This window comes from Mobula hypostoma, chromosome 7, assembly GCF_963921235.1.
Source record: "Mobula hypostoma chromosome 7, sMobHyp1.1, whole genome shotgun sequence".
NCBI lineage: Eukaryota > Metazoa > Chordata > Chondrichthyes > Myliobatiformes > Myliobatidae > Mobula > Mobula hypostoma.
Window position 1 is genome coordinate 39,595,382 of NC_086103.1, and position 27,841 is coordinate 39,623,222.

The following is a 27,841-nucleotide window of genomic DNA, read 5'->3' on the forward strand; positions in this document are numbered from 1 at the left end:
CTCCATTCCCCTCCACCTCCTATTTATCCTTCATCTTTGTTTGCCTAAAATCCACACAATGACGCCAGCAGCCGCCTGATTCTCACTGGCTCTTTGAGACAAGCCAGGCCATTGATAACATAGACTCTTCCAACCATATCCATACATTCTGAAATCAGGTGCAGCAAGTACTGACTCCAAAACGGGCAAGTATAAATTTCTCAATGCCTCATGGACAACAGCAGCTCCCAGTGTCCACTACTCTCCTTGTGCAGATATAGTATGCAACTTACACTGTCACTTAAGAAGATGAAATTATCAAATCACAAGTGAAACCATGAAAATTTCTCTCAACATCTGCAAGAGTCCATGAATATTGAGTCCGGGTAACCTATGGAAGATCTGTTAACTCAGCACAGACCATCCTGTCATCTATATGGTGCAAAGGGGAGTTGCTTTGAGTCATTGTGCAGAAGTCCTATTGATACTTTTATCATGCTCTGCAGCTTATTGGGCTTCTTGAAGCTGACATGACTGATACTTACAATTAGAATAATATTATATAATCAGTTCAGTGCTTGTGGCTCATTTTTTGTGCAGGGGAGGATCAAAAATAATTTCAATCATATGGATTCTTGAAATATTGCTGGCCTTGATTTTCTGCATAGTTTTTGATGCTATCAAGTATTAATTTGAAAATTTATGTGAAAGAATGGCTGTAAACTTTTCAAAGCAGAGCATGAAATCAGTTATGGCAGAGATACTTGTTTGACTCTGGCACCATGATTCGTTAGATTAGCAGGGGTGTTAACTGTGATGATTACTCGAGAAAAACCTGCTTCATGCATTTTAAGAAAGAAGAAACCATTGCATTCACTTTCCATTTACAGACATTTGATGTTTTCATGATAGTGTTGACTCACCTGTCATACAGACGTCGTACTTCACAAGCAAAACTGTTTAATTTTTTTTAAAAGACTGTACTGCTTTAAACCAGTAATAGAACAGAATTTGATATTTTAAGCAAAACACTTACTTGTGCAAACCGCACCAGAGGGCAGAGGAATTCCCCAAAGAGCCACCGTTGCAAGAGAACCTCAGTAAATGTGAGGGGGATGCAAAAAATGGCCATGGTCAGGTCAGCCACAGCAAGGTTGATGAGGAACACGGTGATATCTGTTCTGGTTCTGCAGCCCATGGTCAGGACCCAGATGACCAGCAAGTTTCCACTCAAAGACAGAAAGGTGGCCGACGCATACAGAATGACGATGATGTAGTGGGCTGCATCTGGGATAATTAAATGTGTCTCATTTGTCATGGTTTGCGAGATGTTGTATGACTCCATGTTGATGTTGGTGAATTTGGGTTTCTTTATGGGATCCCACCGATAGTAGTCTCTTCTTTTTTCCCTTCTTGAAGGCTTCTAGAATTAGAATTAGTGGCAGCCGATTAATAGCATGTAATCACTAAAAAAAATCAGAATAAAGTGACTCACAAATCAATGGTATTTAAAACTATACCATAACATTGGACTCTTGATCTCAATCTACCTCACTATGACCTCACACCCTATTGTCTATCTGCACTGCACTTTCTCTGTAGCTTTAACTTTTCATTATTGTCTGGACTTTTACTACTTCAATGTACTGTTGTAATGAATTGATCTGTTGTAGTGTGATCACTCAAGTCGAGTATGCTGTTTTCCTAAGGAATTATCTATTGGTGGGTCTTCAGATGCCTGTAGAGGCTGATACCATACCAGATCAATGGAGAAGGTCTGTGCATGACTTTGTTTAATGTAGAGAGATGATGCACCGGCAGTCACCACATGGTCCCTGACAGAATGGGTTAGTTTCTCGCACTGTGGAATGCACACGGTCCCTGACAGATTGGGTTAGCTTCTAGCACTGTGGAATGCACGCGGTCCCTGACAGATTGGGTTAGTTTCTCGCACTGTGGAATGCACGCGGTCCCTGACAGATTGGGTTAGTTTCTAGCACTGTGGAATGCACGCGGTCCCTGACAGATTGGGTTAGTTTCTAGCACTGTGGAATGCACACGGTCCCTGAAAATTGGGTTAGTTTCTCGCACTGTGGAATGCACGCGGTCCCTGACAGATTGGGTTAGTTTCTCGCACTGTGGAATGCACGCGGTCCCTGACAGATTGGGTTAGTTTCTCGCACTGTGGAATGCACACGGTCCCTGACAGATTGGGTTAGTTTCTCGCACTGTGGAATGCACATGTCCCTGACAGATTGGGTTAGTTTCTAGCACTGTGGAATGCACGCGGTCCCTGACAGATTGGGTTAGTTTCTCGCACTGTGGAATGCACGCGGTCCCTGACAGATTGGGTTAGTTTCTCGCACTGTGGAATGCACACGGTCCCTGACAGATTGGGTTAGTTTCTCGCACTGTGGAATGCACATGTCCCTGACAGATTGGGTTAGTTTCTAGCACTGTGGAATGCACGCGGTCCCTGACAGATTGGGTTAGCTTCTAGCACTGTGGAATGCACGCGGTCCCTGACAGATTGGGTTAGCTTCTAGCACTGTGGAATGCACGCGGTCCCTGACAGATTGGGTTAGTTTCTCGCACTGTGGAATGCACGCGGTCCCTGACAGATTGGGTTAGTTTCTAGCACTGTGGAATGCACGCGGTCCCTGACAGATTGGGTTAGCTTCTAGCACTGTGGAATGCACACGGTCCCTGACAGATTAGGTTAGTTTCTAGCACTGTGGAATGCACGCGGTCCCTGACAGATTGGGTTAGTTTCTAGCACTGTGGAATGCACGCGGTCCCTGACAGATTGGGTTAGTTTCTAGCACTGTGGAATGCACACGGTCCCTGAAAATTGGGTTAGTTTCTCGCACTGTGGAATGCACACGGTCCCTGACAGATTGGGTTAGTTTCTAGCACTGTGGAATGCACGCGGTCCCTGACAGATTGGGTTAGTTTCTAGCACTGTGGAATGCACACGGTCTCTGACAGATTGGGTTAGTTTCTCGCACTGTGGAATGCACGCGGTCCCTGACAGATTGGGTTAGTTTCTAGCACTGTGGAATGCACGCGGTCCCTGACAGATTGGGTTAGTTTCTAGCACTGTGGAATGCACGCGGTCCCTGACAGATTGGGTTAGTTTCTCGCACTGTGGAATGCACGCGGTCCCTGACAGATTGGGTTAGTTTCTCGCACTGTGGAATGCACACGGTCTCTGACAGATTGGGTTAGTTTCTCGCACTGTGGAATGCACGCGGTCCCTGACAGATTGGGTTAGTTTCTCGCACTGTGGAATGCACACGGTCCCTGACAGATTGGGTTGGCTTCTAGCACTGTGGAATGCACACGGTCCCTGACAGATTGGGTTAGTTTCTCGCACTGTGGAATGCACGCGGTCCCTGACAGATTGGGTTAGTTTCTCGCACTGTGGAATGCACACGGTCCCTGACAGATTGGGTTAGTTTCTCGCACTGTGGAATGCACACGGTCTCTGACAGATTGGGTTAGCTTCTAGCACTGTGGAATGCACACAGTCCCTGACAGATTGGGTTAGTTTCTCGCACTGTGGAATGCACACGGTCCCTGACAGATTGGGTTAGTTTCTAGCACTGTGGAATGCACACGGTCCCTGACAGATTGGGTTAGTTTCTCGCACTGTGGAATGCACACGGTCCCTGACAGATTGGGTTAGTTTCTAGCACTGTGGAATGCACACGGTCCCTGTCAGATTGGGTTAGTTTCTCGCACTGTGGAATGCACATGGTCCCTGACAGATTGGGTTAGCTTCTAGCACTGTGGAATGCACACGGTCCCTGACAGATTGGGTTAGTTTCTCGCACTGTGGAATGCACATGGTCCCTGACAGATTGGGTTAGTTTCTAGCACTGTGGAATGCACGCGGTCCCTGTCAGATTGGGTTAGTTTCTCGCACTGTGGAATGCACATGGTCCCTGACAGATTGGGTTAGTTTCTAGCACTGTGGAATGCACGCGGTCCCTGACAGATTGGGTTAGTTTCTCACACTGTGGAATGCACACGGTCCCTGACAGATTGGGTTAGTTTCTCGCACTGTGGAATGCACATGGTCCCTGACAGATTGGGTTAGTTTCTAGCACTGTGGAATGCACACGGTCCCTGACAGATTGGGTTAGTTTCTCGCACTGTGGAATGCACACGGTCCCTGACAGATTGGGTTAGTTTCTCGCACTGTGGAATGCACACGGTCCCTGACAGATTGGGTTAGTTTCTAGCACTGTGGAATGCACACGGTCCCTGACAGATTGGGTTAGTTTCTAGCACTGTGGAATGCACACGGTCCCTGACAGATTGGGGTCAGGTTCTAGCACTGTGGAATGCACACGGTCCCTGACAGATTGGGGTCAGGTTCTAACACCATGGAATGCACACGGTCCCTGACAGATTGGGGTCAGGTTCTAGCACTGTGGAATGCACGCGGTCCCTGACAGATTGGGTTAGTTTCTCGCACTGTGGAATGCACGCGGTCACTGACAGATTGGGTTAGCTTCTAGCACTGTGGAATGCACGCGTTCCCTGACAGATTGGGTTAGCTTCTAGCACTGTGGAATGCACGCGGTCCCTGACAGATTGGGTTAGTTTCTCGCACTGTGGAATGCACGCGGTCCCTGACAGATTGGGTTAGTTTCTAGCACTGTGGAATGCACGCGGTCCCTGACAGATTGGGTTAGCTTCTAGCACTGTGGAATGCACACGGTCCCTGACAGATTAGGTTAGTTTCTAGCACTGTGGAATGCACGCGGTCCCTGACAGATTGGGTTAGTTTCTAGCACTGTGGAATGCACGCGGTCCCTGACAGATTGGGTTAGTTTCTAGCACTGTGGAATGCACACGGTCCCTGAAAATTGGGTTAGTTTCTCGCACTGTGGAATGCACACGGTCCCTGACAGATTGGGTTAGTTTCTAGCACTGTGGAATGCACGCGGTCCCTGACAGATTGGGTTAGTTTCTAGCACTGTGGAATGCACACGGTCTCTGACAGATTGGGTTAGTTTCTCGCACTGTGGAATGCACGCGGTCCCTGACAGATTGGGTTAGTTTCTAGCACTGTGGAATGCACGCGGTCCCTGACAGATTGGGTTAGTTTCTAGCACTGTGGAATGCACGCGGTCCCTGACAGATTGGGTTAGTTTCTCGCACTGTGGAATGCACGCGGTCCCTGACAGATTGGGTTAGTTTCTCGCACTGTGGAATGCACACGGTCTCTGACAGATTGGGTTAGTTTCTCGCACTGTGGAATGCACGCGGTCCCTGACAGATTGGGTTAGTTTCTCGCACTGTGGAATGCACACGGTCCCTGACAGATTGGGTTGGCTTCTAGCACTGTGGAATGCACACGGTCCCTGACAGATTGGGTTAGTTTCTCGCACTGTGGAATGCACGCGGTCCCTGACAGATTGGGTTAGTTTCTCGCACTGTGGAATGCACACGGTCCCTGACAGATTGGGTTAGTTTCTCGCACTGTGGAATGCACACGGTCTCTGACAGATTGGGTTAGCTTCTAGCACTGTGGAATGCACACAGTCCCTGACAGATTGGGTTAGTTTCTCGCACTGTGGAATGCACACGGTCCCTGACAGATTGGGTTAGTTTCTAGCACTGTGGAATGCACACGGTCCCTGTCAGATTGGGTTAGTTTCTCGCACTGTGGAATGCACATGGTCCCTGACAGATTGGGTTAGCTTCTAGCACTGTGGAATGCACACGGTCCCTGACAGATTGGGTTAGTTTCTCGCACTGTGGAATGCACATGGTCCCTGACAGATTGGGTTAGTTTCTAGCACTGTGGAATGCACACGGTCCCTGTCAGATTGGGTTAGTTTCTCGCACTGTGGAATGCACATGGTCCCTGACAGATTGGGTTAGTTTCTAGCACTGTGGAATGCACGCGGTCCCTGACAGATTGGGTTAGTTTCTCACACTGTGGAATGCACACGGTCCCTGACAGATTGGGTTAGTTTCTCGCACTGTGGAATGCACATGGTCCCTGACAGATTGGGTTAGTTTCTAGCACTGTGGAATGCACACGGTCCCTGACAGATTGGGTTAGTTTCTCGCACTGTGGAATGCACACGGTCCCTGACAGATTGGGTTAGTTTCTCGCACTGTGGAATGCACACGGTCCCTGACAGATTGGGTTAGTTTCTAGCACTGTGGAATGCACACGGTCCCTGACAGATTGGGTTAGTTTCTAGCACTGTGGAATGCACACGGTCCCTGACAGATTGGGGTCAGGTTCTAGCACTGTGGAATGCACACGGTCCCTGACAGATTGGGGTCAGGTTCTAACACCATGGAATGCACACGGTCCCTGACAGATTGGGGTCAGGTTCTAGCACTGTGGAATGCACACGGTCCCTGACAGATTGGGTTAGTTTCTCGCACTGTGGAATGCACACGGTCCCTGACAGATTGGGTTAGTTTCTAGCACTGTGGAATGCACACGGTCCCTGACAGATTGGGGTCAGGTTCTAACACCATGGACTGCACATGGTCCCTGACAGATTGGGGTCAGGTTCTAGCACCATGGAATGCACACAGTCCCTGACAGATTGGGGTCAGGTTCTAGCACTGTGGAATGCTCACAGTCCCTGACAGATTGGGGTCAGGTTCTAGCATCATGGTATGCACACGGTCCTTGACAGATTGTGTCATGTTCTAGCATCATGGAATGCAAGATGACTGGGAATCCTTCACTGCTGGAGTCTTCCTCCAGCTTCAGTGCCATTGTGATGTGTCATCATCTTACAATGGTCATGGCTGGATCGTTCTTTGTCCGGAGCCTGCCTCTTGACCTTACCACAGTGGGTGACCCTACCAGGAGCTAAGCTCCAAATGGCTAAACTCCAGACAACATCACTCTCAAGATCTCAGGAGTTTACAAGCCTTTCCACCACGATCCTCGGAAAAGGAATTGATCTGTATGAACTGTGCACAAGAAAAGTTTTTCTCTGCACCTCAGTTCATGGGACAAGAATAAATGTGTTTACTAATCACCTTGTTTCATGAGAGTGGAGTATAGGAATCACTCAAGTGAACATCAGATAAAGAGGGGGGATCTGTCCTGAGTGGAGAGATTAGGTTCATGCTCCCTGGAGTTTAGAAGAATGAGAGGTGATCCCATTAAAGCATACATTTTTCATGGTAGGTAGAGATGTGGGGAGAATAATACTAGGTCACTGATTATCCATAATCTGATGGAACGGTGGAGAAGGCATGAAAGGACAACTGGAGTTCTTTGGATTCTGTTTCTTATTTTCATTATGAATTTTGTTATTAACTGTAAGAAGTGGGATATTCATTGTAGAAGGTAATGACTTTCAGTGTCTCATACCTGATCCTTTCACAGACACTTTCTTACTAATGGACTACTCGGGAAGGTAATCCAGATCAACTGTCCCAGTAATTAAATGGGAAATTTCAGCCTGACTCATTCAGACCACTGTGAGCAACTGGTGTCCAGACTAAGACCTTTGGTTGCATGATTCATAGATCCTTTGAGGATTTAATTATCCTGTCAATCCCTATGCTTGTGTCCTTAAAGACAGCGCTTAAGCAGGTATCTATCAGTTCCCTTCTTATGGAGCTATTGAACCCACTTGAATTTGGCTCATTTTGTGTTCAACTGAACAAAGCCCATAAAAAGAAACGGAGTGTTTCTCTCTATACATTGCAAACCTTATACCTCTCACTGCTTCTGGATTGTTCTTTTTCTATGAAATCAAGCTGAGCTCTGAGCCATTTGTTGCTGCTTTTGATCTTTATATCTGCCTTCAACCAAACACTGCAATTTCGGAGCCTCTGCTTGTACCAGCAAGTTTTCCCTGTCAGTTTGCAAGACAAGTCTTCTTTTAAAACTTTTAAGGCTAGGTCAGAGGGCAAGCAGCCTCATGATACATTTCAGAGAGGCCGTATGGCCAGTTTAGTGATAGAGGGCTGTTGTTCTGACTGGAGGTATGTGCTAAGTGATGTTCCACAAGGATTAGTGCAGGGATCTCAGTTTATAATATATATTAATAGTTTGGATGAAAATGCAGAGACTCTGGTTAGTAAGTGATATGCAAATCACTGGGTTTGTAGCTGGAGAAGATGGTTGTCAAAGGACACAGCAGGACACAGTGTGTGTTGCTTTTGATTTCCAGCCAGATCTTCTTCTGTTTGTGTTAGAGCAGGATAGAGATCAGTTGGAAATCTGGGTGGAGAAAGAGCAGAGAGAGCCATAGTGTTGCACTTTGGAAGGTTAAGTGCAAGTGGAATGTGTACAGTGATTGGCTGGGCACTGAGGAACATTGATATACCGAGGCATCTTGGGGTACAAGTCCGTAGCCCCCCGAAAGTGGAAACACAAGTGAGTGGGGTGGTAAAGGAAGCTGCCTTCATGATTGTTCTCCTGACGATAGAAGTTATGAATTCATCTTGTAGCTGTGGTTGAGAGGAAGATTGGATCAGCCATGATGAAATGGCAGAGCAGACTTGATGGGCCAAGTGGCCTTTATCTGCTCATTTATCTTATGGTCCTATGGTAAAATGTTCTGTCAGTTTCTCCTCATACAACTAACCTGCCATCCCAGGAACCAGTCTGGTGAATCTATAATCCCTGCACAACAAATACACTATTTTTTGGTAAGGAGACAAAAACTGTGCACAACAGTGCAGATGAAAGGCCCCATTTCATTCTAGTCAGATATCATTATTTTTGTATCCCGTTATAAAAGAGCAATAGACTATTTACTTTTCTAATACACCCCAGGAATACACCTAGTGTTCCTTCGATATACTCCCTCTGCTGCGAGTATATCCTTCCTTGGATAGGGAGACCAGTTCTGTAAACAATACTAGGTATTTATCGCTTTTCAGCTTCGTGAATATATATTAATCGGTCACCTTCTGCATGATCCTCAATTCTACCTGCATGATCACCTTATCTGACCCTACTCATCAAACATTGACCAGTGATGGGAAGCAGCCATTCTAAGCTTCCCATATGGACTTTCTTGCTGAAGTCAATGAGTGTTGTTTGTGGTTGTCACTTTTTTAAAAAAATGCTAATGGCCTGGAAGTTTTTAAGGCTTGCAGTCCAGATTTTCAGATCCTTGGTGCTTTGTGAAAATATTGCTGGCCATGTAAAATTTGTGTTTCATTTCATTGCAGGTGCCCCCACCCCAGCACTTTAAGAAGGAGCTGCAGGCTCCAGCAGAGTACCACACTTCAGGAAAGAGACTCTTACACTCTCAGCTCACTGAATTAAAATGAGCGAGTTCTGGAAACAAACAAAAAAGATGCATGTCTTGCTTCAGTGAGATAATTTACACACGACTCACCACCCATTTGCAGGCATTGAAAAAGAAAATCAAAAACTCCTGGAATCCAAATATTGCCCAAAGTATACTTACTGATTTTGGCAACTTTCGTAGTTACACTGCAAGTAAAATCATTTGCATTACAGTTAAAAAAATATTAACTTAACCCTCTCCCTTTTTATCAGTGACCTGAAATCAGTATCATCATGCTTCGAGTACAGTAACATTAAGTTAATCTCACTTCAATCCCTTGCTGCATTGTAGAGAGAAGAGAATCTAATGAAAATAATTCTCGCTTCACTACCAGGGTGGAACAGCAGAGCTTCCCTGTTGAGACGTTGAGCAATTCATGGCCGTGACTGATTGTTACATCCACATCAGGGGAGACTCTTCAGTGAGGCTGGTGGCTCGTAAGTGGTCTTGACAATTTATAATGCAGCAAAAATGATTAATGATAAAACATAATAATGTTTTCAATACTTTGTGTGACAACCGTGGGATTACAAAGTTTCCTGGATGAATTTTTGTTTTAAATAGTGTAGATTATGGAAGTAAGTGAAAATGGTTGTAACCGATTGCTGCTAATAATAGTGGAAGTGGCATGTTCAGAGAGGTTAATGAGGAATCCCTGAATACATTGATCAAAGCTTTAAACACTTGTCACAACAGTCATAATGTTGAGATCAGCCACTGTTAGTGTACAATTTACCTATTTGCTCAGCTGCACAAGAGCAAGAAAGTTAAGGTCTTAAGAGTCCTTAGAAGTTAGAAGCTGTTAAGCAGAAAATTCTCTCATCTGTTTGGACTTGATTGAAGTTACTGATTTGCCTCAGGAATCCCTGTCTGGTATCACTGCTGGCATCAGCTGTTGCTGGTGGGCATCCAGATGTATATAAGCTGCATGTTTTTGACACCTTCACACAATCGCAGCTAAGTCAGAGCCTCTCTAAGAATCAAAATAGGCTGTGAGTCAGGTTCCATCAGCGGGAATTTCTCCATCACGGCGTCAGGAGAAAAACACATTTGACCATAAGAGATAGGAGCACAATTAGACCACTTGGACCATCGTGTCTATTTCACCATTCCATCATGGTTGATTTATTATCCCTGCCTTCTCCCTGTAACCTTTGATGCCCTGACTAACCAAGATCCTATCAAACTCCATTTTAAATATACTCAGTGACTTGGTTCTACAGCTGTCTGTGGTACTGAACTCCACAGTTTCACTACCCTCTGGCTAAAGAGGTTCCTCGTCATCTCTTTTCTAAATGGATGTGCGTCCATCCTGAAGCTGTGCCCTCTGGTCCGAAGCTCACTCACTGTAGGAAGCATCCTCTCTACATCTACTCTATCTTGGCCTTTCAATATTCGATAGGTTTTAATGAGATTCCCCCTCCTCCATTCTTCTAAACTCCAGCGAGTACAAGCCCAGAGTCATCAAATGCTCCTCGTACCCTTCTCATGAATTATTCTTATAAACCTCCTCTGGACCCTCTCCAGTGGATAAATTGCGCAGAGCTGCTCACAATGCTCTGTGCAATCTGACCAATGCTTTATTAAGCCTCAGCATCACATCCTTGCTCTTATTTTAGTCCTCTCAAAATGAATGCTAATGTTGCATTTCCCTTCCTTACCATTAATTCACCATGTAAGTTAACCTTCAGGTAATCCTGCATGGGGACTCCCAAGTCCCTTTGCACCTTTGATTTTTGAATTTTCTCCCCATTTAAAAAAAATAGACCATGCCTTTATTCCTTCTACCAAAGTGCATGACCAAACACTTCCCTACACTATATTCCATCTGGCACTTCTTTGCCCGTTGTCCCAATCTGTCCAAGTCTTTCTGCAGACTCCCTGCTTCCTCAGCACCACCTGCCCCTCCACCTATCTTTGTATTGTTAGCAAACTTGGTCACTAAGCTAACAATTCCATCATCCAAATCATTGACATTAAATCTGAAAAGAAGCAGTCACAATAGTGACCCCTGTGGAATGCCATTAGCCATCAGCACCCAACCTGAATATGACACCCTTATTCCCACTTTTTGCCTCCTGCCAGTCATCCAATCTTCTATCCACGCTGGTATCTTTCCAGTAATTCCACGGTCTATGACCATGCCTCATTTTTGGCACCTTGTCAAAGGCTCTGAACATCTAAGTAAGTAACATCCACTGATTCTCCTTTGTCTATCCTGCCTGTTTTTCCCTTAAAGAATTCCAACAGGTTTGTAAGGCGAGATTTCCCCTTAAGGAAATCATGCTGACTTTGGTCTACTTTTTCCATGTGCCTCCAAGTAACCTGAAATTTCATCCTTAATAATTGACTCCAACATCTTCCCAACCACTGAGGTCAGAACAACTGGCCTATAATTTTCTTTCTTCTGCCTCTCTCCCTTCTTGAAGAGTGGAGTGACATTTTCAAATTTCTAGTCTTCTGGAACCATTCCAGAATCTAGTGATTCTTGAAAGATCATTACTCATGCCTCCACAATCTCTTTTTCAGAACCCTCTGCCGAGGTGACCTACCTACCCCAGACCTTTCAGTTTCCCAAGCACCTTCTCCTTAGTAGTAGCAACTACCCACATTTCTGCCCCTGACACTTAAATTTCTGGTATACTGCTACTGTCTTCCACAGTGAAGACTGATGCAAAATATTTGTAAGTTCCTCCTCCATTTCTTTGTCCCCCATTCTTACCTCTCCACCATCATTTTCCTGTGGCCCAATATCCACTCTCACCTCTCTTTTACTCTTTATATATCTTTAAAAAACTTTTGGTTTCCTCTTTTATATTATTGGCTAGCTAACCTTCATATTTTATGTTTTCTCTCCTTATGATTTTTTAGTGCCTTCTACTGGTTTTTAAAAGGTTTCAAATCTTCTAACTTCCCACTAATTTTTGCTGTTCTTATATGCCTTTCTTTTCTTTTATGCTGGCTTTGACTTCCCTTGTCAGCCACAGTTGCCTTATCCTCTCTTTAGAATACTTTTTCTGCTTTGGGATGTATCTATCCTGCGCCTTCCAAATTTTCCCCAGAAACACCAACCATTTCTGTTCTGCCATCATCCCCGCTAGTGTCCCCTTCCAATCAACTTTAGCCATCTCCTCTCTCATGCCTCTGTAATTCCCTTTACTCCACTGTAATACTGATTCATCTGACTTAATCTTTTCCCTCTCAAACTGCAGGGTGGATTAGAGTCATGGAGTCACCTAAAACTGCAGCACAGAGGCAGGCACTTTGGCCCATCCAGTCCATGCCAACCCATTTAAATTTCGTCCCACAGACCTGCACCCGGTCCATAGCCTTCCATATTCCTCCCATCCATGTACTGACCTAAACTCTCTTAGACCTTGAAATCAAAATTGCATCCATCGCTTGAGCTGGCAGTCCATTCCGCACTCTCACCACCCTCTGAGTGAAGAATTTTCCCCTCATGTTCCCCTTAAACATTTCACTTTTCCCCCTTAACCCATGACCTCTTGTTGTAGTCCCACCCATCCTCAGTGGAAAAAGCCTGTTTACATTTACCCCGTCTATGCCACTCATAATTTTGTGTACCTCTATCAAATCTCCCCTCAATCTTCTATGTTCTAGGGAATAAAGTTCTAACCTATTCAGTCTATCCTTATAACTCAGGTCCTCCAGTCCTGGCAACATCTCTGTACTCTTCCACCTTATTTACATATTTCCTGTGAGTAAGTGACCAAAACTGCATACAATACTGCAAATTAGGCCTCACTGATGTCTGATGCTCAAATACTCAAATGGCAAAATAGTACAACTGTGGCCGACAAGGGAAGTCAAAGCTAATGTAAAAGCAAAAGAGAGGGCATACAACAAAGTAAAAATTAGTGGGAATACAGAGGATTGGGAAGCTTTTAAAAACTTGCAGAGAGTAACTAAAAGAAGCATTAGGAGGGAAAAGATGAAATATGAAAGCAAGCTAGCAAACAATATCAAAGTGGATGGTAAAAGCTTTTTCAAGCATGTTAAAAATAAAAGAGAATTGAGAGTGGATATAGGACTGCTAGAAAATGAGGCAGGAGAAATAATAACGGGGGACAAGGAGATGGCAGATTAACTAAATTAGTGTTTTACAATAGTCTTCACTGTGGAAGACACTAACCAGTGTGCCAGATATTGAAGGATGTGAGGGAAGAGAAGTGAGTGCAGTTACTATTACAAAAGAGAAGATGCCCAAACAGCTGAAAGACCTAAGGGTACATTAGTCACCCGGACCAGATGAACTGCATCCTAGGGTTCTGAAAAAGAGATAGCAGTAGAGATTGTGGAGGCATTAGTAATTATCTTTTAAAAATCATTGGACTCGGGCATAGTGCCAGAGGACTGGAAAATTGCAAATGTCATTCCACTCTTTAAGAAAGGAGGAAGGCAGCAGAAAGGAAACTATAGACCAGTTAGTCTAACTTCAGTGGTTGAGAAGGTGTTGGAGCCAACTGTTAAGGATGAGGTTATGGAGTACTTAGTGACACAGGACAAGATAGGACAAAGTCAGTGTGGTTTCCTTTAGGGAAAATCTTGCCTGATGAACCTGTTGGAATTCTTTGAGGAGATTACAAATAGGATAGATAAAGGGATGCAATGGATATTGTATGTTTGGACTTTCAGAAGGCCTTTGAAAAGGTGCTACACGTGAGCCTGCTTACCAAGTTAAGATCCATGGCATGGTTAGAGCATTGGGTGATTGGCAGGAGGCAGAGAGTGGGAATAAAAGGATCCTTTTCTGGTTGGCTGCCAATGATTGGTGGTGTTCCATAGGGGTTGCTGTTGGGACCACTTCTTTTTCTGCTGTGTATCACTGATTTAGATGATGGAATAGATGGCTTTGTTGCCAAGTTAGCAGATGATACAAAGGTTGGTGGAGGGGCAGGTAGTGTTGAAGAAACAGGTAGGCTGCAGAAGGACTTAGACAGATTAGGAGAATGGGCAAGCAAGTGACAAATGAAATACTGAGTTGGAAAATGCATGGTCATGCACTTTGGTAGTAGAAATAAATGTGCAGACTATTTTTTAAACAGGGAGAACATTCAAAAATCTGAGTTACAAAGGGACTTGGGAGTCCTTGTGCAGAACAGCCCAAAGGTTAACTTACAGGTTGAGTCAGTGGTGAGGAAGGCAAATGGAATTTCAAAAAGTCTAGAATACAAGAGCAGGGATGTGATGCTGAGGCTTTATAAGGCACTGGTGAGGCCTCACCTTGAGTATTGTGAACAGTTTTGGGCTCCTTATTTAAGAAAAGATGTGCTGGCATTAGAGAAAGTTCAGAGGAGGTTCACAGGAATGATTCCAGGAATGAAAGGGTTATCGTACGAGGAACATTTGATGGCTCTGGGTCTGTACTCACTGGAATTTAGGAGGATGAAGGGGAATCTCATTGAAACCTTTTGAATGTTTAAAAGTCTAGACAGAGTAGATGTGGAAGGGATGTTTCCCATGGTGGAGGAGTCTAGGACAAGAGGGCACAGCCTCAGGATAGAGGGGCATCCATTTAAAACAGAAATGTGGAGAAATTTCTTTAGCCAGTGGGAGGTAAATTTGGGGAATTTATTATCACATGCAGCTGTGGAGGCCAGGTCGTTGGGTGTATATAAGGCAGAGATTGAAAGGTTCTTGATTGGACATGGCATGAAAGGTTACGGGGAGAAGGCCGGGGAATGGGGCTGAGGAGGGGAATGAAAAGGATCAGCCATGATTGAATGACAGAGCAGACTCGATGGGCTAATTGACCTAATTCTGCTCTTGTGTCTTGTGGTCTTATACAACTTTAACATAACATCCCAGCTCCTGTACTATTTTTGATCTAGGAAGGCCAATGTGCCTGAAGATTTGTTCAGAGGAGGTTCACAGGACCTCCTCTATCTACCCTATCTACCTGTGACACCACTTTCAATGAATTAGGGACCTGTATTCCCAGATCCCTTTGTTCTACCACACTCCTCAATGCCCAACTATTCATGTGTAAGACCGCCCTGGTTGGTCCTCCCAAACTGCTACACCTCACCCCTGTCTGCGTTAAATTCCATCTTCCATCTTTCAGCCCATTTTTCCAGCTGGTCCACATCCCACTGTAAGTTTTGATAGTCTTCCTTGCAGTCCACTGCACCCCCTATCTTAGTATCATTGGCAAATGTTCTGATCCAGTAAGCCACATTTATCATCCAGATCATTGATACAGATGACAAACAACAATGGATCCAGCACTGATCCCTTTGGCACTCCACTAGTCACAGGCTACTAGAGAGACAACCATGTACTACCACCCTCTGGCTTCTCCTGCAGAGCCAATGTCTAATCCAGTTTACAACCTCACCTTGAATGCCAAGCACCTGAACCTTCTTGACCAACCTGTCATAGAGGACCTTGTAATTTGCCTTGCTGAAGTCCATGTGGACAACATTAACTGCCTTGACTTCATCAACTTTCCTCAAAAAACACTCTAAGATTGGTTAGACATGACCTACCACACAGCAAGCTATGCTGACTATCCCTAATCAATCCCTGTCTGTGCAAATACCCATATATCTGGTCTCTTAGAATACCTTTCGATAACTTTCCCATTACTCTCATCTGGCTCACTGGCCAATAAGTTCCTGGTTTATTCTTAGAGCTTTTCTTTAAAGCAGTGGAACAACATTAGCTCTCCTCCAATTCTATCACATTATCATCAATAAACAACAGGAATTCTGCAGGTGCTGGAAATTCAAGCAACACACATCAAAGTTGCTGGTGAACGCAGCAGGCCAGGCAGCATCTGTAGGAAGAGGTGCAGTCGACGTTTCAGGCCGAGACCCTTCGTCAGGACTAACTGAAGGAAGAGTGAGTAAGGGATTTGAAAGTTGGAGGGGGAGGGGGAGATCCAAAATGATAGGAGAAGACAGGAGGGGGGGGGATGGAGCCAAGAGCTGGACAGGTGATAGGCAAAAGGGATACTGGAGGATCATGGGACAGGAGGTCCGGGAAGAAAGACGGGGGGGGGGGACCCAGAGGATGGGCAAGGGGTATATTCAGAGGGACAGAGGGAGAAAAAGGAGACTGAGAGAAAGAATGTGTGCATAAAAATGAGTAACAGATAGGGTACGAGGGGGAGGTGGGGTCTTAGCGGAAGTTAGAGAAGTCGATGTTCATGCCATCAGGTTGGAGGCTACCCAGACGGAATATAAGGTGTTGTTCCTCCAACCTGAGTGTGGCTGGGTCCCCCCCCCCCACCTTGTCTTTCTTCCTGGACCTCCTGTCCCATGATCCTCTCATATCCCTTTTGCCTATCACCTGTCCAGCTCTTGGCTCCATCCCTCCCCCTCCTGTCTTCTCCTATCATTTTGGATCTCCCCCTCCCCCTCCAACTTTCAAATCCCTTACTCACTCTTCCTTCAGTTAGTCCTGACGAAGGGTCTCGGCCTGAAACGTCGACTGCACCTCTTCCTACAGATGCTGCTTGGCCTGCTGCGTTCACCAGCAACTTTGATATATTATGATCAATGTCTCCTTCGGGTTCCTTTACCTTAAGCTCACTAATGAAATCTGGCTCATTACACAATGCTGAATCTCGAATTGCCTTTCCTCGAGTGGGCTGAACTTCAAGATGCTCTGCAAAGCAACCTTAGGCATCCTCCAAACTTCCTTCACCAACCTGATTTTCCCAATGTCCCTGCATATTGAAATCCACCATGACTATCGTAACATTGCCCTTTTTACATGCCTTTTCAATTTCCTGTTGAGATCTATACCCACATCCTGGCTACCGTTCGGGGCCCGCATTAGGATGGGAATGCAGTGGGTTTCAGATTTTGTGTCTTGGCATATTTTCAGTTGGATGGTGCCTGCTTTTTCCCCGTTCCTGCTTCTTCTCCACATCTGATGCAAAGCACACGGAAGCCACCATTTTTGAAAAGTTCACTTACTAAGTGCTTTGATAGCACAATTTAACTAATGGATGGATAGTGCTGCAGAGTCGCTCTCCTAATGCACTTTCAGGAGTCACTTTGCTGTCATAATTAACACTTCACAGGGATGATAATTTGCCAGAGCAGAAAGTAGGCCAAGAAAAAGGGAAGACTTGAAAGATATGACTATTTGCCACAATGATTCTATCACATTGCATCATGGTGTCAGATTACTGGATGTATCCCAGAGGTCAGGTGTATTGATCTGGGGATGTAACTTTGAACTGAGGAATTTAAAATCAAATGATAAATTAAATCTGGAACAAATGGTTGCCATAATTTTAGGATCTGGGTTCTGAAGGAAATCGAGAATATGGACTGAGTTCAGTAAGGTTGTTCTCTACTGTAATCAACATGGAAAATCACATCTTATGAATTTGATTGAGTATTTTGATGAAGTGACATGAAAGATCAATAAGGGCAGGACAGAACATGTGGTCTAGGTAAGGCTTTGGAAGGTTAGATAGTGTGAAATTCAGGTAGAGCCGGTTAATTAGGATACATAGTTGGCTTGATGGTAGGAAGCAGAGGGTGATGGCAAATGGTTGAAGGCCTGTGACTTGTGGTTTACTTCAGGAGTTAGTGCTGGACCCATTGTTGTTTGTCATCTATGTCAATAATTTGGATAAGAATGTATAAGACATGATTAGTAAGTCTGCAGATGACATAGAGACAGTTTTGGTCAGTTTTGAAAGAGAAATTAGCTTTACTTGTACATCAAAGTATACAGTTAAATGTACTGTTTGTATCAAAACAGATCAGCAAGGTTTGTGCTGGGAACCCTGCAAGTGTCACCAATGTGCCCACAACTCACAATCCTAATTATATGTCTCTTTGGAATGTGGGAGAAAACTGGTGTACCTGGATGAAACCCATGTGGTCACAGGGAAACATACAAACTCCTTACCGGCAGTGACAGGAATTGAACACCAATCTTACAGATGGCATTGTAAAGCCTGGCACGATGTACAGCACTGCCCATTGTAGATAGTGTGTTGTCAGTGGCATTGCAAGTAGTGAATAAAGATTACAGTGGGACCTTGAACAGTTGGGTAAATGGGCCTAGGAATGACAAATGGAGTTTAATTCAGATGTGTCAAGTGTTGCATTTTGGAAAATCAAGGACTTTTATAGTAAATGGAAGAGTCCTGAGAAACGCTGTATAACAGGTAACTTGGAGTTCAGGCTTGTCGCTCCCTGAAAAGGACCCACAGTAAGACAGGGTGATGAGGAAAACTTTTGACATGCTGGTCTTCGTCAGTTAGGGCAGTGAGTATAGAAGTTGGGAGGTTATGATGCAGTTGTTGCAACTGGAATTGCAGTCAATTCTTGTCACCCTGCTATAGGAAAAATGTTATTAAATTGAAAGGGATGCAGTAAAGATTAACAAGGATGTTTCCAGGACTCAAGGGACTTATTCATCAAGACAGCAGGGCCAGGCTGGGGCATTTTCTTTGGAACACTGGAGACTGAGAGGTATTTCACAGAGATGCATGAAATCATGAATTACACAGATAGGGTGAATGCAATCAGTCTTTTTCCCTAGGGTTAGGGAATAAAGAGTTAGAGGGCACAGGTTTAAAGTGAGAGGGAAGAGATTTAACTTGAGGGACAACTTTGAGTTTTTTTTAAAAACAGAGGGTGGTATGTATATGGAATGAACTGCTAGAGGAAGTAGTTAAGGCAAGTACAATATTAAAATTTAAAAATCAATGAGACTTGGATGAAAAGGGCTCAGAAGGATGTGAGCCAAACATGGGCAAATGGGGAAGATTACTTGCTTCCTCTCCCGTTTTGCAGATGACTGATGTGATCTTGTGGAACCTGCTGATTATAAAATGGGGAGGGAGTGTCTGTTGGGCAGGTGGATGGATTAAGAGATGCTGAACAACTTCTACTGTTTATTCTGGGCTTCTGTGTGCTCTTCCTGGATGGCCTTGAGGTTCTCAGTATCATCCTAAATGTTGCTTCTTTATTTTGAGTGGCTAGAGATTCCCAGTGGGGAGGTGTCATTTTCTCAGGGAGTTTTGAAACCCAAGTGTAATTCTCTCCTCCATGTTGGGAAGTTGACCTGGAAGAGTCTGCTAATGTCAGTCCACTTATCCTGTCAGTGGGTTTAGAGGACTGTTCTCTTCTGAGATTTGAACTACCAACAGCAAGCACCTCAAGACACTGGAGAGATTCATTAGACACTCCGTATCTGCAGTACTGTGGCACGGAATTGCCTCTTTTTGCTGCTGTTTTTATATGTTCTTATGAAACCACCAGATTTTGGTAAAAATCCCAACTGATTGGTAAAGTTATTCACAGAAGGAACTTTAATATCCTTACTTAAAGGTTTATGGGGAAAATGCTAGAGAGTGGAACCTTTTATGGAGAGAAATAGCCATCTACAATATTGTTCCAGCTATCCCTTGCCTAATTTTGCGTCCAAATCAAGACCATGACTTTAAAACCAACTGCTTCAAATTTCTGATTGTTGAGGTATTGTTGGGCTCTGTATGTAAGTGCCATTACAAAGAAGGCATTGCAGTGCCTCTTATGACAGGAAAGCAGTATCCATCAACCAAAATCTTCACCATCCGACCATGCTCTCTTCTTGCTGCTGCCATCGGGAAAGTACAGGAGCCTCAAGACTCACACTACCAGTTTCAGAAACCTTGGCCGTCAGGCTCTTGAACTAGTAGGGATAACTTTACTCAACTTCTGTCTCTCCAAGGACTCTACAACTCCTGTTCTCGATATTATTTGTTTATTTATTTACCATTATTTTTGTTTCTTTTTTTTTTGTATTTGTAGAGTTCATTATCCTTTTCACATTGGTTGTTTTCTGTGTTTGTGTGTGTGGTTTTTCATTGATTCTATTGTATTTCTTTGTATTTACTGTGAATGCCCAAAGAAAATGAACCTCAGGGTAGTATATGGTCACATATACTGTATGTACTTTGATAACAAATTTACTTTGAACATTGAACTTTGAACAAATGGCAACAAGTTCATCAAACAGAAGTGTTCTTTAACCAGACTGTGCTGGCTGTGAGATGCCGACTCAAAGAGCTCTTGTAGTTTATACAGACCTGATGTTTCATTAGTAGGGCTAAACATCACATTTACTGCCCTCTTTTTTTAAAAATAAAGACTGTTGTAACATTTGCAATCCCCTTAATCCTCTGGCATCAGTTCACTATCCAAGAAAGATTGAAAAGCAGTAAGGGCTACTGTTAACTCTATCCTAGCGTAGGATCCTATCTGATGTAGATCAGTAACTTGTTATTTTCGCATGATGCAATTTGTTTCAATCTACTTTTATCCCTCAATATCTCACTTCCCTTTGCTTTGTTCTGACACTAAATCTTCCACTTTTCTGAAAGTGATGTGATTCCTTGGGCCATATCTTCAGCCACTACACCGTTTCATTAATTTTCTCCAACTGGCCCCAACATTTCTGTAATTATCCTTTCAGCTGAGGTATGTATAGAGTTAGAAATTCATTCTTGCAACTCCAGAAAAAGACAGCTCTACCCTGTTGAAAATCAGTTTAACATCAGCACTCACCTGTGGGGCCTCAGTGGCTGTCAGGAAATTCATGTTTTGTTCAGCAGGACTTGTGACATCCTCAGAATGTTTGTCCTAAATTAAAACCTCCACAAGTGGCATCGACAATAGCACAACATTTTGTTACCGTGAGATTCTCAATCCTACTGACTTGAAAAATGTCCTTGGCAATAGCTGGGTCTTATCAACCCGGAACCACGCTACTTAACAGCTCAAAACTCTAACTGCATTCTTTACTTCTGACTACCTCTTCCTGAGCCTCCAGGATCACAAAAAACAAACATTCCTACCCGTTTTGACTGCTTTGCCCATGGACAGCAGGGTCACAACTTCCACCTTCCAGGCTGCTGCTGCAGATCTCTGCCACATCTCACAGTTGCTACTCAGGGAACATTTGGGGGCTCACTCATGCCTCATGCTCAAGAAAAGGCGATCTTACATGAGAAGGCCCACTTGGCTTTCATAGTTCATTTGCAAGGAGGCCCAGGTTCTTCACCAGCATGTCCATGTTCCTCTGGTCCTTTAGAAGCATTTGTCTGTCCCTACCACCAGCACAGGGTCAGTAGATTCAGCAGCAACACTCCCCGGCGGCTTGCTTGTGGCATGTCCCTTTTAGGACCAGATGCCAAGTTTACCCCCACTCGGTTACGTGGTGATAACTGCAAGAGTTTACAAAACCTCAGAAGGAAAAGTAATTTCCCAAAATACAATGGCAGTCTCAAAGCGGCGTTCCACAGAGAAATCTGACAATGTTGTTCTGTGACATTGAACTTCACAAAACTGATCTTAGTTTTCATAAAATGTTCACAAAACAGCTTTAGGGCAGCTTGCAGTGCTGTTTTAAAGCAAAAACAAAGTATTGTGAAACAGTTCCCTGACCACAGTCTTTGTGTTGCTTTTGTCATTCACACCCTTTGCTCTGGCTATATCTGTTTCTGCCTGCCCTGTTTGTATCCTACATCCAACAATGTGAAAGCAAGTCTGGCCCATTTCATTATGCACCACCTGAGCCTGTCCCATACAGAATAAAGGATCTAAGGTACTTTCTTTTATCGGGTCATCACACATGGGTACTGACCCAACCCTGTGGTGCCTGACACTCTCCCCGAATCACCTGTAAGACTCAGCCCCAAGCTTCCAGTAGTGAACTGCTGTCAGTATCGTGGCTGTGGAGGCTTGAACCTTTCAGTGAACAAGGTACAGTGCTGAAGCAAGTGTTCCCTGACTGTGGAAGCACACTCTTGATTCCAAGAGCTGTTTCGACAATCTGCAATCGGTTCTGAGACTCTCCTGATGTCCAAAGAGCAGCTCCTTAGCTGATGACAACTGTGTTACGTTCCATATAACTGCTCAATGATTTTCATGTTCTGGTGCCTGGAGATCAAATTGATCTCATAGGGCTGAAAATTGCATTGCACGCTTGATGTCCTTAGGTCCACATCCAATGCAGGTGACCAGTCAGAAGAGCTGACCTGGATTGAGACCCAAAGTACTCAGTCCAGCTTTGCAGTTAGCACGACTTCATGCAGAAGTGATCATTGACACTACATAGGACACTCCAGCACAGTACAGGCCCTTCAGCCCACAATGTTGTACTGACCTTTTAACCTCTCTAAGATCAATCTAACCCTTCCTCCTACATTGGTCTCTATTTTCCTATCATCCATATGCTGCTAATATACCTGCGTCTACCAACACCATACTCTGGGTAAAATAAATTTTGGATGTTATAGTGCTGGAACAAAGCTGCCTGAGCCAGACTAGTTTATACATCTAGTAACACGGGTTAATGTAGCTTCCATTAGAAGCTTGATCATGAAGTTGGGCTTTGAGCTCAATCTTAAAGGAGAAAAAGTTAAGAGAAAAGCATAAACACAAGAAATTCTGCAGATGCTGGGAATCCAAAGCAACATGCAGGAAATGCTGGAGGAACTCAGCAGGTCAGGTGACATCCGTGGAAATGAATAAACGGCAGACGTTTCAGATGAAGATGCTTCTTCAGAACTGGAAAGGAAGGGGTAAGACACCAGAATAAAAAGGTGGGTGGGTGGGGGGGGGGGTGGAGGGAAGGAGGAGGATAGCTAGAAGCTGATGGAAGAAGCCAGGTGGGTGGGAAAGGTAAAAGCTGGAGTAGGAGTGATGCAAGAGTGGACCATAGGAGAAAGGGCTGGAGGAGGGAGGTGATTGAAGGTGAGAAGAGGTAAGAGGCCAGAGTGGGGAATAGAAGAAGAGGGGAGGGGGAGGGATTTTTTTTTAACCAGAAGGAAAAATTGATATTTATACCAAGGCTACCCAGACAGAATATAAGGTATTTTGCTCCTTCACCTTTAGGGTGGCCACACCGTGGCATAAGAGGTGGCCATGGACCGACATGTCAGAACGGGAATGGGAATGGGAATTAAAACTCTGGGCCACCGGGAAGTTCGCCTTTTGGCGGATGGAGCGGAGGTACTTGATGAAGCGGTCCCCCAATTTGCAATGGATCTCACCAATATAGAGAAGGCTGCATTAGGAGCACCGGGTACAGTAGATGGCCCCAGCAAGATTCGCAAGTGAAGTGTTGCCTCACTTGGAAGCACTGTTTGGGGCCCTGAATGGAGGTGAGGGAGGAGATGTACAGGAATGTATAGCATTTCTATCACTTGCACGGGTAAGTGCCAGGTAGGGAGATTAGTGGAGAGGGACGAATGGACAAGGGAATCCTGGAGGGAGTGGAAAAGCAGTTGGTTTAGGGTTGAAATGAAATAGTTTGTGGAGGCACAATAGGCTTCCCCTTGTTAAAAAAAATACTTCAATGCAACTTCAACATAGTCTTTTTTTTGGCCTTCTTCTGTGAAAGTGAAAATAAACCCAGAAACTCACATTTTGCTGCACAACATATGAACCTAGATGAATGTCATTGGTAATCAATGCCTCCACCTTAAGTTACAACGTTTCAAAGAATAAAACCCAATTTACAGAATGATGGAGACATAGTATGAAAGAAAAAAGGAAATAAATTGTTCTCCTCACTGAGAAGGAGAGCAGCTAATTAGCCTTTTATCATTCTAACTGGATCCACAGAGTACACCAGGCAAAGTAGCACACACAAAGGAACAAGCCTTTAGATGCTGAGTCACTGACATGGAATAATACTGCCCACCTAGCTGCCTTGAAGCCATCATTCCCTTTTCACTTTCTTTCGGTTTGAAGATCAAGATAATTTCCCCCATCTTTGAGGCTCCCAGCACAGACACTACACTTAAAGCTGGCTCCATTAAACTTATGTCACCATTACATTGCATCAGGCCCATACAAAGTTGTTAAAATGTCTCAGGTCACAAATGTATGAGAAATCACAAAGAATTCTGTCAAATTTCAAGACATGAAAATTACAGAGTCTACCTAACAGTAACAAGCAATAGCTAGTAGAGTGATGCACAGATTACCTCTGTACTTTATATCTTCAACATCATGGAAACTGTGTTCCTACTAAAGACAGGTTATCCTGATTGCCTTCACATACTAACTTTTCTGATTTTCTATTTAAGACTGTACAAGGACAATTCAAGGTGAACAGCCTTCCCTTCTTCTAGTATTGTTTAGTGGCAGTTGGCAGACCAACACAAGGCACATTACTGCCACCTACTGAGCTGGAGTGCAGAGCAAAGAGTCAGGAAGTACAACCCTCCCCCCAGAAAATCTCAGGTAATATCTAAAAGTCTAATACTTTTCTGAAAGTCAAATATGCACTTACATATATTATGATGGCAGGTGATATCTAACAGACTGTCCGTGCTAAACTGGTCTGTACCAAAGATCTCAATTTAGCAATTGAATGTTTCCTTTGCACTTCATTAAATCTGCACTCAAACAATTCACACTGCACTATTGCTTGCTAAGTCACTACAAAGGCCTGTATCATGTATATTAGTTCTGAACAAGGACTTACTCAACGTGGTATGTCCAATGCATTAACCTGTAAGTATATTTTCTTCCCTCCTGTTGTACTCATTTCCCAGTGTGTTCCTACCCTCCTCCGAACCTTACATCAACGCTGTCCTTTCTTTTCCTTGTTGCCCAGAGATCAAATAGATGTTTTAATTATGACTTTCATCTCCTCTTTATTCAAAGATATCACTACATTTACACCCTTAATTTTAAGTGATTACATGTCTGCCACTTCATTTCCTTCAACCCCAAAATAGACAGGGATCATAAGAAATGGACAAATAAACCTCGACCCTGCAGCCTCAGCAGATGTTGTCCATTCTCTAGCAGAATGTCTGACCTACAATTTGAAGTACCTTTCACAAAATGCCACACAATTTGAAGGCTGAGCTTAGGAGGGATAATGGCGCCTAACTGCGACTCCTTTGTTTGCATCTTTGGAAACAGCTCTATTTCTAACTTTAATATCTTTATTTTTCCCTTTCAGGGTTCTTTTGACGACCCTGACCTGGAGTTACACACTGACTACGGTTCTTTGCAGGAATGGGACCCGTTCTCGGGGTTCCACGACTGGCTGCTATTCGACATGCCAAGGGTTTGGCCTGAGAGTCTCGATCGTGTTTGGAAGCCTAAGATCTCAGGGCTCTGGAGACGGGCAGATTGAGGGTCGGTATCATGGCAGGAGACTCATGGGTCGTCGGGGAGGCCAGAATATCTTTCGCTGTGGGCCCGAAGACTCGAGGTCTTTGCGATCTTTGGACACAGAGCTTGAAAAAAGCGACAAAATGGATTTCTATCATCGTAAACCAGCGGGTTGTTGTTATGTCTCCCACTCGCTGTGAAAGTGGGGGACACCTCCCTCTCCCTTGCCAGGAAGAGAGAGAATGTGGGTTGAACGTCGGATGAAATGTGAAGCCTTTGGTGTAACTTTGGTCTGTGTCTTTGCTATTGCTTAGCACACACTTTGGCTCGGCAATGGTACTGATGTGCTTTTTTTTTGCTGGTGGGGGAGTAGGGGTGTATCGTTGCTCGCTGCCGCTTACGCGCAGGAGGGAGGTTCTGGGGAGGACTTTGGGGTTCTCACGTTTAACTCATTCATTCTTTGGGGCACTTCTCTGTTTTTGTGGATGTTTGCAAAGAAAAAGCATTTCAGCGTGTATATTGTATACATTTCTCTAACATTAAATTCAACCTTTGAATCTTTGAATTAGGTTTTTAGCTTGAATCAGAATCAGAATCAGGTTTATTAATTCCAACATGTGATGTGAAATTTATCTCTGACATGTGATGTGAAATTTGTTAACTTAGCAGCAGCAGTTGAATTTCAATACATAATCTAGCAGAGAGAGAAAAAAAATAATAAATAAACAAGTAAATCAATTACATTTATTGAATAGATTTTAAAAAGTGCAAGAATAGAAATACTGTATATTAAAACAAAGTGAAGTAGTGTCCAAAGATTCAATGTCCATTTAGGAATCGGATGGCGGAGGGGAAGAAGCTGTTCCTGAATCGCTGAGTGTGTGCCTTCAGGGTTCTGTACCTCCTGCCTGATGGTGACAGTGAGAATCAATTGCATCCCAGCTGGATATGCATGCTACCAGTCCTGTATCTTATAAAAGGGAAGACAACAGACAGATTACTTGTTCACAGATTTCATAATGCCTATGGAAAGTATAATTCATATTTATACCTAATCTACTCGACCAAGAGAACAAAAGCTGTTGCCTTCCTATTCCAACGCACACAAAATACTGGAGGAACTCAGCAGGTCAGGCAGCATCCATGGAAATGAACCAACAATCGAAGTTTCAGGCTGAGACCCTTCTTCAGGACTGGAAAGGAAGGGGGGAGACACCAGAATAAAAAGGTGGGGGGAAGGGGGAGGAGGACAGCTGGAAGGTGATAGGTGAATCCAGGTGGGTAGGAAAGGTAGAGGGCTGGAGAGGGAGGAATCGATAGAAGAGAAGAGTGGACCATAGGAGAAAGGGAAGGAGGGGGGGCACCACGGGGAGGTGATAAGGTAATAGGCCAGAGTGGGGAAGAGAAGAAGTGGGGAGGGGGAGGAATTTTTTTTCCTGGAAAGAGAAATTGATATTCCTGCCATCAGGTTGGAGGTTACCCAGATGGGATATAAGGTGTTGCTCATCCACCCTGAGGGTAGCATCGTCATGGCACAAGAGACATGTCAGAATGGGAATCGGAATCATAAATAAAATGTTTGGCCACCGGGAGGTTCCGTTTTTGGCGGTTGGAGCGGAGGTGCTTGACGAAGGGGTGCCCCAATTTATGATGGGTCTCACCAATTTAGAGGAGGCAGCTTCAGGAGTAGCAAACACAACGGACGGCCCCAGCAGATATGCAGGCGAAGTCTGCCTCACCTGGAAGGACTGTTTGGGTCCCTGAAAGCAGGTGAGGGAGGAGGTGATTGGGCAGTTATTGCACTTTGGACACTTGCAGGAATAAGTACTGGGAGGGAGTTTAGTGGGGAGGGATGAATAGACAAGGGAATCATGAAGGGAGCGATCCCTGCAGGGAGAGGGCGGAGGTAAAGCAACACACACAAATATGTTTGGTGGTAGGATCCCTTTGGAGATGACCAAAGATGCAGCTCATAGGTAAGGACAAGAGGAACTCTATCACTGTTAAGGTGGCAGGAAGATGGGGTGAGTGGAGATTTCAGGAAATAGAAGAGATCCAGGTGACGGCAGCATCAATAGTGTAGGAAGGGAAACCCCTGTTCTTTGAAGAAGGAGGACATCTCTGATGTTGTGGAAAGGAAGCCACGTCCTGGGAACAGGTGCATTGGAGACAAAGGCAGGGGAATAGCATTTTTACAGGAGACAGGGTAGGAAGAGGTTTAGTCAACATAATTGTAGAAGATAGGGTGGGACGAGGGTCTTGGCCTAAAACATCGACTGTTTCTTCATTTCCATAGATACTGCCTGACCTGCTGAGTTCCTCCAGCACTTTGTGTGTGTTGCTTTGGATTTCCAACATCTCAGAATTTCACCTGTTCATAATTTGAAGTACCTGTTTTAACAGATGTCAAAACCGAGAACGAATCAGAACACAATGGCACAT

General features: G+C 44.3%; 1 protein-coding gene and 1 long non-coding RNA gene across 3 annotated transcripts in view; one reads left to right on the top strand and one right to left on the bottom strand.

The window, feature by feature from the left end:
- The window catches only part of LOC134349252 (neuropeptide Y receptor type 5-like), a 68,149-nt gene extending 47,199 nt beyond the window's left edge, over nt 1-20,950 (bottom strand). For both annotated transcript variants that reach the window (XM_063053287.1, XM_063053288.1), the window contains exons 1-2: nt 20,828-20,950; nt 1,016-1,402 (exon numbers count right to left, since the gene is read on the bottom strand). In XM_063053287.1, the coding sequence (XP_062909357.1) occupies nt 1,016-1,402; nt 20,828-20,860 (420 nt within the window). In that variant the 5' untranslated portion in view covers nt 20,861-20,950. The remainder of the gene's footprint in view (nt 1-1,015; nt 1,403-20,827) is intronic.
- Nucleotides 20,951-24,365: 3,415 nt separating this feature from the next.
- LOC134349254 (uncharacterized) lies at nt 24,366-25,550 on the top strand. The gene is made up of 2 exons (XR_010018621.1): nt 24,366-24,514; nt 25,245-25,550. It is a non-coding gene; the product is annotated as an uncharacterized LOC134349254 (long non-coding RNA).
- Nucleotides 25,551-27,841: the final 2,291 nt, after the last annotated feature.